This window comes from Babylonia areolata, chromosome 5, assembly GCF_041734735.1.
Source record: "Babylonia areolata isolate BAREFJ2019XMU chromosome 5, ASM4173473v1, whole genome shotgun sequence".
Classification (NCBI taxonomy): Eukaryota; Metazoa; Mollusca; class Gastropoda; order Neogastropoda; family Buccinidae; genus Babylonia; species Babylonia areolata.
In genome coordinates, this window is record NC_134880.1 from 8,842,237 (window position 1) to 8,854,736 (window position 12,500).

Consider the following 12,500-nt stretch of genomic DNA (forward strand, 5'->3'; position numbering starts at 1 on the left):
ACCCAGTTATCACCCCAGGGGTCAAGTCATGTGTCTGCCCAGCTCTCGTGAGCAGACTGATAACACACAGGCTCTCTTCTGTGTGATAGTGTTGTGAGTAACACTTGGCTTACATCAAAGATTGACATCAGCTTACAAGGTTGGGCCAACAGCAAAGTGAGAGCCGTACGATCAAAGGTTTCTCCATTGCAGTGGGAAGTCATTTACAGTTTATTATTATTTTTATTTTTTTTTTGTGAAGGACTGTGACTCTCGGGCAAGATTGCACTGGCTCTTAGTGCTGCAGCCTTCCGGGGTTAGTTGGTCTTTGTGGACCATCCCGACGGGTGCAATAGCCGAGTGGTTAAAGCGCTGGACTTTCAATCTGAGGGTCCCGGGCTCGAATCTCGGTGCACTTGTTGGGTAAAGGGTGGAGATTTTTCCGATCTCCCAGGTCAACATATGTGCAGACCTAGTGCCTGAACCCCCTTCGTGTGTATGCACATGCAGAAGATCAAATACACACGTTAAAGATCCTGTAATCCATGTCAGCGTTCGGTGGGTTATGGAAACAAGAACATACCCAGCATGCACACCCCCGAAAACGGAGTATGGTTGCCTACATGGCGGGGTAAAAACGGTCATACACGTAAAAACCCACTCGTGTGCATACGAGTGAACGCAGAAGAAGAAGAAGAGAAGAAGGTCTTTGTGGACCATCCCAACAATGACTGTCCTAAAAGCTGTCAAGGGCGAAAGAGTGGGAATGTGATTTGGGCAAGACACTCTCCGACCATGATCAAAATGTAGCCTGGATAATCGGGGACAGCATTTGCCTTTCACTGTTGCTCCGATGGTGATAACGAGACATGACTGATTGTTGGTATGGGGAGTGCTGTTGAATGTGTGTGGGCGTTAGTGATAGTTAACTCAGAAGTTTATCAGGTGTACTGAACTATTTAAGGGTTTATCAGGTGCTCGTTTGCTTTGAGGATGTCGCTTGTTCATACGTTTAACTTTGTGGAGCTCTGGTCATTGAGCAAAGTCTGTTATATCTGTAATCATTGTCAGTCAGTCATTGTCAGTGCCACTTTCTTTCATCATCGGTGTGTTTAACAACATCATCCTCACTGTACATTGTACATTGTATTTTTCTTTTTGTCACAACAGATTTCTCTGTGTGAAATTCAGGCTGCTCTCCCCAGGGAGAGTGCGTCGCTACACTACAGCGCCACCCTTTTTTTTTTTTCGTATTTTTTCTTGCAAACAGTTGCATTTGTTTTTCCTATCGAAGTGGATTTAATTACAGAATTTTGCCAGGAACAACCCTTTTCGTTGCCGTGGGTTCATTTACGTCTCATCTGAATGACTAGCGTTCAGACCACCACTCAAGGTCTAGTGGAGGGGGAGAAAATATCGGCGGCTGAGCCGTGATTCGAACCAGCACGCTCAGATTCTCTTGCTTCCTTGGCGGACATGTTACCTCTAGGCCATCACTCCACATCACTGTTGTCCATGTTTTCCTCACCAACATTAAAATTCTTATCAACAGTGCCAACAGTGATAACAACAACAAAAGTTTGTACAGAAACAGCAGCAACAGCAGTGGTAACAGATGCCATGATTTCAACAACAGCTGCAATTACAATAATTCTATGGTTAATGAAGTTCTGTTTTATTGTCAATTTACAAGGTGATTTAGACATATATATGCATTCATTTCAGCACACACACACACACACACACACACACACACACACACACACACACACACACACACACACACACACACACAACCCCCACCACTCTACACACACACATGCACACACACACACACACTACACATTACACACACACACACACACACACACACACACACACACTACACATTACACACACACACACACACACACACACACACACACGTACACCACACATACACACTACACATTACACACCAGACACACACACACACACACACACACACACACACACACACACACACACACACAGACCCAACACACACACACACACAGACCCACACACAAACACAGACCCACACACAAACACATACACCACACACTACACACGCACACACACGCGCGCACACACACACACACACACACACACACACACACACACACACACACACACACACACACACACACACACACACACACACACACACACACTCACTCACTCACTCACTCACTCACACACAGAGACACAGACACACACAGACACACACGCACACACAATCACCCTCCTCCCACACACACACACTCACCCACCCACCCACACCCAACCACACCTTTGTATTCAAAGATACAACTGCAGATCCCATTTAGATATCAAAGAAAGAAATGCTATAAGAAGAAATAAGAAAGAACCTGGTAAAACACAAACAGCTACAACAAGGGAACCAGGTCCAATGTTTACTACACAGACAAACAGCTACAACAAGGGAACCAGGTCCAATGTTTACTGCACAAACAGCTACAAGAGAACCAGGTCCAACGTTTACTGTACAAACAGCTACAGCAAGGTAACCAGGTCCAATGTTTACTACACAGACAAACAGCTACAACAAGGGAACCAGGTCCAATGTTTACTACACAGACAAACAGCTACAACAAGGGAACCAGGTCCAATGTTTACTACACAGACAAACAGCTACAACAAGGGAACCAGGTCCAATGTTTACTACACAGACAAACAGCTACAACAAGGGAACCAGGTCCAATGTTTACTGCACAAACAGCTACAACAAGGGAACCAGGTCCAATGTTTACTGCACAAACAGCTACAACAAGAGAACCAGGTCCAACGTTTACTGTACAAACAGCTACAGCAAGGTAACCAGGTCCAATGTTTACTACACAGCCAAACAGCTACAACAAGGGAACCAGGTCCATTGTTTACTGCGCAGAGAAACAGCTATAACAAGGGAAACTTTTACTGTACTGACATTGGCTGCTGTCAATCCTTGAAAGGCCTGCAGTCATATTATTGATCTCACCGCGAGAGTCACAAGGAGATTGTCAGCTGCAAGGCATGTGATGGTTTCAGGTAGATAACAATGTCACTACACGCTGAGTCAGGTGTAACAGGTGTGACAGGTATGGATCCATATGTAGTTTAAAAAAAAAAAAAAATTTTTTTGGTGCCCCAGAATTTGGGTCATTTTTTTTTTTTCTATTCTGTATTTTGCTACTGCTGCTACTGCAGATGCTGTGGAAGTCCATTTAATTTCAGAACTACATGACAAGGCTGTACTCTATGCTTCCTTTTCATGAGATGTCCTGGTGTCGTCAGCCAGGCCAGAAAGATGCAGACACTTGCAGTGTTGGTCACAAAAATGAGAGCAACTCTCCGGTCATGTCGTGTGATGGCTGGTGTGGCAGAGGGCGTCTTGCACCTGATCTGTACAATGTAAACAGATGGGCGATCAGTTTGAATGGTCTGTTATCCATGGATGTGACTCTGCTTGGATTTGGTTCTTGAGCATCTGTCTCTGAATATCTCTGATTGTCTTGTATTCACTTTCAGTCTGTGTGTGTGTGTGTGTGCGTGTATGTGTGTGTGTGTGTGTGTGTGTGTATGTGCGTGCGTGTGTGTGTGTGAGCGTGTGTGTGTGTGTGTGTGTGTGTGTGTGTGTGTACAGGTACGCCGCCACAGGTGTGGCTAACCTCATGACCTACGCCATCGCCTGGGTCATCCTGTCCTCGGGCAGTGGCAACGTCAACAGTGACAGCCTGGGTGCCGGAGACGCTGATCATTTCAGGGTAAACAGATGTGTGTGTGTGTGTGTGGGGGGGGGGGGTGTGTATGGGTGAGGAGGGGGTGTGGGTGTGTGCATGTGCATGTGTGTGTGTGTGTGTGTGTGTGTGTGTGTGGTGTGCGTGCGCATATCTCAACACATCCTCTCAATGTCTGAACACATCCACCTTCAGTGTCTGAACACATCCACCCTAATTGACACATCCACCCTCAGTGTCTAGACACACCCGCCCTCAATGTCTCAACACATCCACCCTGAATGTTTCAACACATCTACCCTGAATGTCTCAACACATCCACCCTGAATGTCTCAACACATCCACCCTCAATGTCTCAACACATCCACCCTCAATGTCTGAACACATCCACCCTCAGTGTCTCAACACATCCACCCTCAATGTCTGAACACATCCACCCTCAATGTCTGAACACATCCACCCTCAGTGTCTCAACACATCCACCCTCAATGTCTCAACACATCCACCCTCAGTGTCTCAACACATCCACCTTCAACATTCACCCTCAGTGACTGAACACATCCACCCTAATTGTCACATCCACCCTCAGTGTCTCAACACACCCACCCTCAGTGTCTCAACACATTCACCCTCAATGTCTCAACACATCCACCCTCAACATTCATCCTCAGTGACTGAACACATCCACCCTAATTGTCACATCCACCCTCAGTGTCTGAACACATCCACCCTCAATGTATGAGCACATCCACCCTCAGTGTTCCAACACATCCACCCTCAGTGTCTGAACACACCCACCCTCAGTGTCTCAACATATCCACCCTCATTGTGTCAACACATCCACCCTGAATATCTCAACACACCCACCCTCAGTGTCTCAACATATCCACCCTCAATGTCTCAGCACACCCACCCTCAGTGTCTCAACATATCCACCCTCCCTCAGTGTCTCAACATATCCACCCTCAATGTCTCAACACACCCACCCTCAGTGTCTCAACACATCCACCCTCAGTGTCTCAACACACCCACCCTCAGTGTCTCAACACATCCACCCTCAGTGTCTCAACACACCCACCCTCAGTGTCTCAACATATCCACCCTCAGTGTGTCAACACATCCACCCTGAATATCTCAACACATCCACCCTCAATGTCTCAACACACCCACCCTCAGTGTCTCAACACATTCACCCTCAGTGTCCCAACACACCCACCCTCAGTGTCTCAACATATCCACCCTCCCTCAGTGTCTCAACATATCCACCCTCCCTCAGTGTCTCAACACACCCACCCTCAATGTCTCAACACACCCACCCTCAGTGTCTCAACATATCCACCCTCCCTCAGTGTCTCAACATATCCACCCTCAATGTCTCAACACACCCACCCTCAGTGTCTCAACACACCCACCCTCAGTGTCTCAACATATCCACCCTCAATGTCTCAACATATCCACCCTCAGTGTCTCAACATATCCACCCTCAGTGTCTCAACATATCCACCCTCAGTGTCTCAACACACCCACCCTCAGTGTCTCAACATATCCACCCTCAGTGTCTCAACATATCCACCCTCAATGTCTCAACATATCCACCCTCAGTGTCTCAACACATCCACCCTCAATGTCTCAACACATCCACCCTCAGTGTCTCAACACATCCACCCTCAATGTCTCAACACATCCACCCTCAGTGTCTCAACACACCCACCCTCAATGTCTCAACACATCCACCCTCAGTGTCTCAACACATCCACCCTCAGTGTCTCAACACATCCACCCTCAGTGTCTCAACACATCCACCCTCAGTGTCTCAACACATCCACCCTCAATGTCTCAACACATCCACCCTCAACATTCACCCTCAGTGTCTGAACACATCCACCCTAATTGTCACATCCACCCTCAATGTCTCAAAAAACCCACCCTGAATGTTTCAACACATCCACCCTCAATGTCTCAACACATTCACCCCAGTGTCTGAACACATCCACCCTAATTGTCACATCCACCATCAGTGTCTCGACACACACATCCTCAGTGTCTCAACACATCCACCCTCAATGTCTCAACACATCCACCCTCAGTGTCTCAACACATCCACCCTCATTGTGTCAACACATCCACCCTGAATATCTCAACACATCCACCCTCAATGTCTCAACACATCCACCCTCAGTGTGTCAACACATCCACCCTCAGTGTCTCAACACATCCACCCTGAACATCTACCCTCAGTGTGTCAACACATCCACCCTCAACATCTACCCTCAGTGTCTCAACACATCCACCCTCAGCATCTACCCTCAGTGTGTCAACACATCCACCCTCAGTGTGTCAACACATCCACCCTCAATGTCTGAACACATCCACCCTCAATGTATGAGCACATCCACCCTCAATGCCTGAGCACATCCACCCTCAGTGTCCTAACACATCCACCCTCAACATCCACCCTCAATGTCTGAACACATCCACCCTCAGTGCCTCAACACACCCACCCTCATCCACCTTCATCCACCCTCATCCATCCACATCCACCCTCATCTTGCAGAACCTTGGCTTCACGGTGACTGGCATCGGTCTGGTGGCCAGCGTTATTTTCCACCTCGGAGTCCCGGAGCCCAAGAGACATAGCCAGGAGGAGCAGCAGCAGGAGCACCAGCAGCAGCAGCAGCCACCACCCAGGGAGAGCAGCTATGGGTCCATCTCCCAGCAGGACGTGGAGAGCTCTGAGTGTTCCCTGGAAAAGTCCACCATCCTCGGCCCTTGTCGGAGGAGGGGCGTGTGTGAATGGTTTTGCGACATCAGGTTTTATCAGGTCAGTGATAACACCCCTACAAACATACACTTGTCATTTGAAACGTAAGTAAGAGAGGACAACTAAAAGATGTCATGCCATAAAAGGAATCAAATAATCCATCAGATATAAAAAGTTAAAAACAAGAAATAAACATATCAGTAACAACAACAAAATTGTAGACAATTGAAAACACACACACACACACACACACACATACAAACGCGCGCACACACACACACACACACACGCATGCATGCACGCATGCACGCACACATGCACGCACGTAAACACGCACACATGCAAGCCCGCACACAGATTATCAAACAACTACGGCAAACAACTACTCAGTTATGTGATAAAACAGCTCTTGCTAAACATTCCGCATAGAAACATTTGCACTTAACGTTTATGGATTAAAATATGTAGAGAATTCAGACACACACACAGACACACACACACAACCACACACACACACACACACACACACACACACATGCACATCATTGTATGCTAAAAACAATTCTTATGAGACATTCCTCACAGAAACATATCCACTTTATGTTTTTGAAAAAAAAAAGAAAAAAAAAAGAAAAAGAAAATAAAGTAAAACAACTAACTAACTGACCTAGTAACAAACTGACTAACAAACTAACTAATGAACTAACTGCATACAAGAATACAAATTGCAGACAGTTCAAATCCACCCACAACCCTTCACACACACCTCTCCATCATTCACGCCCAACACACACGTAACATACAGCAAATTTTTGTACAAAAGGCATTTTAACAAATTCTATACATAAGACTTGAAAATTGTCTCGAATGTGCTGTGGGTATCAAATTTAGAAAATATTTGGGATTAGCCGCATTTTTTGTGTTTACACAATATTGGTAATAATGATTATTTGAATCTTTTAGCAATTTATTAAATCAATTTCTGGATATATTTTCTATACTACAAAAGCGTTCATGTGTATCTAACTGGATGTCGAGTTGTATTGCGCCTTCCAAATTACGTGCTGTTCGTCTAGCGGCTTGGTCTTTTCATTCATTTAAAGATATTCCACAGTGCAAAGCTTCCCAACAGAAAGTTATATTAATGCCCTATTTTGTGAATTGATGAATGATATGTTTTATTTCCATTGTCATCTCAATTCGCTTCTTTATGTTTGGAGATTTAATAGCTTGTAATATTGTCTTCAAGTCTACACATAATACGGTATCACATACAGTTTTCGGAAGGTCTGAAATATAATTCAAGGCCATAAGTATGTCTATAAGTTCAGCTATGAAAATGGAATATTGTCTATCGAGATGGTATAGATTTTCTATTCTAAATGAAGGAATTACAGAAGTTGCTCCTGAGTTACCATTTTCAATAACAGATCTATCTGTGTATTTTTTTTTTTATAGATAATTTGAATATTTATTTTCCATGTGGGAGAGTACTTCAGTTTTTAACAGAAATGGTGACTGGTTCTTCGAAAAACCTGTACGTATAATCAATGTGAAAGGTTGCTTTACACTGCTACATTCAGTAACTGGTGAAAAAGCAGGTGGTTTTTTTTTTTGCAATCTCTGTTTGCCTTTTGGTTCTGTGGCACTAATGATATCTGATGCAAATGTATAAACAGATGTCACTGATTGTATTGTCTTAGCTCTTTTGGCAACATTGTTTTGTGAACTCAGTTTAACTTCTTCTTTTTAAAAGGTTTCACATTTGGAAGATCTGATAATGAATTTTGCTGCTGAAGCTTTCCATTGTTCATCAAGAAATAAAACAACTGCTTCTCTGTAAGTTCCTAAATTTAATGTATGAATGGGCACACCTAGAGCAAGTTTATAAGCCTTACAATCATTGCTTTGCAGCAGCTTTAACAAAGGCAGTGGAGCACTGAAAATTACGTCTTGAGCGTATGTCAAGCGTGAACATATGAGGGAGGTAGTGAGAGATACTAAAGCTTTGGTATCTTGCCCCCAGTGCTGTTTACAAATTATTTTAAGGAAATTTAGACCTTTCCTTGCTTTGTTTATATAAAGTCGATATGAAAATTCCATGAAATTTCTGAAGAAGGAAATACACCCAAAAATTTTACAGATTGTGTATATCTTATAACAGTACCATATACTATAAACACAAGGAGCTTTTCTGGGTCAGATCCTGGAGTAAATAGCATCGTGTTTGTTTTTTCTAAGGATAATGATAAGCCATTTTCTGTCATAAAGTTGCTAATTTTGTCAAGTTCCCGCTGGCATATTTTCTTTGTGTAATTCAGTGGCCTAGTAGGCGTTTTATTTTTCATTGTCACCTTCATCCATAAACAAATATCATCAGCAAATTGAACCAAGACTGTATCTTTAGCAAGCTTGTTTGGTAGATCTGCTAATAATATATTGAATGAAATCGGCAAAATTACTGATCCTTGTGGTAGCCCCATGTGTAATTGTCTTGGGTTTGAGTATGTATTTCCTATTCTTACTTCTATAAATCTATCTGATAAAAAAAAACAACAACTGCAAATATAATCATACATGTTGCCTGTGATACGGATATTTTTCAGTTGATATAAAAGTCAAGAATACCGCACTTGGTCATATGCTTTTTTCACACAAATAAAAGTTGCTAGAATGTTTTTTCACCTTGCAAACTGTTGCTTTACCAGTGTAGTCAGTTCAACCAGATGTTCTGTGGTAGATCTACTTTTTCCAAAGCCAGCTTGATTTATAGGAACTATATTATGCTTCTCACAATAGTGTACAAGTCTTTTTAAACAATTTTTTCCATTAGTTTGCATGCTTGCGATGTTAAGGCAATTGGTCGGTAACTGTTTTCGTCTGTCCTGGATTTGCCCTGTTTGTGTTCTGGGACAATGATTGAGCGTTTCCATACAAGAGGAATGTTAAGATCAGATGGACATTTCTTTGAAAATAAGTGTAAGAAGTCTGTCAGATTTCTGGGCATATGTCTCAACATTTTGTTTGAAATTCCGTCTAGACCAACAGATGTTTTTTTGTTTTTTTTGCTGCTGAGGTTTGAGAGGCATTCCTTTATTTCATCTAGTGGTATTTCACTATTTAATATATAGGTGATTTACACGCTCTGAATCTTGGTATGCTTCATTTTTCTCTTGGCTTTCTCTGTCTTTTCAGTATTTGAATTTAGATCTGAAGGGTCCAGTTTAATAGGGCATTGTAAATTTATTCCATTTTTCATTGTTTTTAGTTTTTCTCGCACTTTTTGCATATCTTTGTGATTGAAACCTTCATTTAATTTTTATGCAGAAAGATGACCAGTTCTGCCTTTTCGCTTGTGCATTAAACCTATTAGCTTTATTTTTAGATTTTAAGTTTTGACTTCTTTTCTTTCTTTGCTACTTCACAAGCCTCATTCCACCAGATATTAATTTCCAGAGTGCTTATGAGATTTAACCGATTTGTACTTGGGAATTGATTCATTTGCAGCGGTGATGAATGCAGTTATTGATATGAAATATGAACTGTTGACGACTGTATCGTTTATGTTGTTAATTTGAAAGGTTGAAAGCAAACTTGTGAATTCATCCCAGTTAGCAAGTCTGTAATTGTATTTTGGAATTCTATCTTTGGTTGGATCTATAGACTATGATATTTTAGATTCGAGGGGTAGGGGTGTGTGTGTGTGTGTGCGTGCGCGTGCATGCGTGTGTGTGTGTGTGCGAATTAGTTGCGGGTTGAGGTGTGTATGGAAGTTTAATACAAGGTTTCTTGATAAATATTTATTATGTTGGGTTTTTTTAAGGTCAAGACATTTCTTCAGAAAAAATGAAAGGATTATGGTCCCAGATTCTATGAATCACAAGAAAAGAAAGAAAGCAAAATTTCTGCTGAGTCTGTTTCAGTTTGGTTCATTTTCTTCGTTTCTTATTGCCTGCATACCTGTCTGCTTTCTCTTCCATATTTAAAATTATATATATATATATATATATATATATATTGTAAAAAGTGCTGTTGTTTTACAGAGAGTTGTTGGTTCGATTCTGATAGAAGAGAGAGGGGAGTTATGCAGGGGGGATATAGGATCAACTAATGATGCACTCACTCACTCTCTCCTCACATCAATAGCAGGGCCACGTGGAGTGGTTTTTATAGAGTGTTTACTTTTACAATATACATGGGAAATCAGCACACACACTAAGCAGTTCACCCTACTTAGCAAAAGCAACACACACTAAGGCAGCACACACTGCCTACTTCAAGTACTTCCTAAAAGCAGCGCAAAGTAAAAAGTTCACCCTACACCTAAAGCAGCACCTATAAGCAGCACAAACACACAACCAAAACCCAGGTCAGGTAAAATCTCAAAATATCCTGACATCACTGACATGAAAGGCCTATACCCTCTCAGCACCTTTCATCACATGTCCACCAGTATGCACTCCTCTCACTCATAGATCTATGTGAGGAAATACAAGCTTCATCAAGCTTACCTGCCACCAGCAGTGACATACCAATTACCATACTGTGTACAAAACATATCACTGACCAATACAACCCTGTGTTCCAACTCATGTTAACAACCCATCATTCAATTAAACTGTGCGTTACCATTTCCAAACAAAATCTCTTTGCCTTCACAAAGTGTCCAACTGACACAAGTACATGTAAGGAAATTATTACTTCCAACATATCTCTGGTAAACAGCAATGTGCAACAACATAGCACTGACCCTCAATGCTCTCATACTTTGCCAACTCACTAATCACATTACAATGTTCCTTCCCACTTTGTCTGAACAAAGTAAACCACTGACACAAAGCACAACTCCTACACATGTTACCACAACTACCAACTCAAACATGTGTTCCACAACACTTGCTGTTACCCCCATGTGCATACACACACATACACATGAAAAACCCTCAACACACACTGACAGTGTGTTAGCCTATAGATCTGTTCAGTTCACACTGAACCAACACCACCTACTATATACAAAACAAGTATGTATACATCAAAAATACAGAACAAGATATTTGTAACCAAATAGAAGGGGGGTGGGGGGGGACTCAAAAGATTTAGGCCAGTACTTCTCTCAGTGGGTAGCTTTCACACATTAACCCCTTTTCTTTCCACAAACCACAAGATCAACTTAACTAAGTTACCAACATAACATAAAACCATTACAAGTCATGTACTCACAGCCCAACAGGGATTTCCTTGCTCCTCACATCACTGATCAGTCAGTCACCCTGTGTCAGTCAGTTCTTCTGGGAGACAGCTAAGAACTGGCTGTGCTGACTGGTTTTATCCCTTCCCATGACATACTATGTATACTAATGCAAGCTACAACACTCACTCCCCCAACTAGTTGAACTGAAATAACCAATCTTTGCTTGTCCTAGTGATGCTATGTGAATGACTGACAGATTCACTGCTTAATGCCAATTCGTCCAATTCAACAGATTGATCTGATTCGCTCACTTCAACCCACTTGTCTATACACATTCTATGATGACAACTTCACCCGTTTACGTCACAAAGAGATTGAGGAGACAGGACAATACAACTCTGGGCCTGTTAGCCGGCTTGATCAAAGTTTGCATTAGCATAAATTCTCTCTAGCTTATGTTCCGAAGTCCCGCCATCTACGTCAGCTGCGTTCGTGGAAGGGGAGATGGGGAACGACTTGAAAGACAGGCCGCCACACGGGATGTTCTGCTCAGCACGGTAATAGCGGCAGACGTCACATAACCGCACGTGTTTCAACGACTGGGGCCGGAGATGCGGCGTCGCTGACCAAAGAGGGACGACTAGGGAGTGGGAGTGCGGAAGGGTGGAAGGAGGGAGGGTGGCGCGGTGTCGGCGCGACCTCAAAGACTGGACTTTGTGGATGGAGCGGGAAGGGAGATAAGAAGGGGGGGGGGGGGGGGGGACGGGGGTGAAGGGATGGGGAGGGAAGGGGGACAGAGTGTGGGTGG

The 12,500-nt window shown here is 43.2% G+C and overlaps 1 protein-coding gene across 1 annotated transcript in view; it reads left to right on the forward strand.

The window, feature by feature from the left end:
* LOC143282354 (major facilitator superfamily domain-containing protein 12-like) overlaps window positions 1-12,500 on the forward strand; it is a 36,234-nt gene that overhangs the window by 10,478 nt on the left and 13,256 nt on the right. Inside the window, exons 5-6 of the mRNA XM_076587965.1 lie at window positions 3,644-3,764; window positions 6,292-6,558. Of these exons, the coding sequence (XP_076444080.1) occupies window positions 3,644-3,764; window positions 6,292-6,558 (388 nt within the window). The remainder of the gene's footprint in view (window positions 1-3,643; window positions 3,765-6,291; window positions 6,559-12,500) is intronic.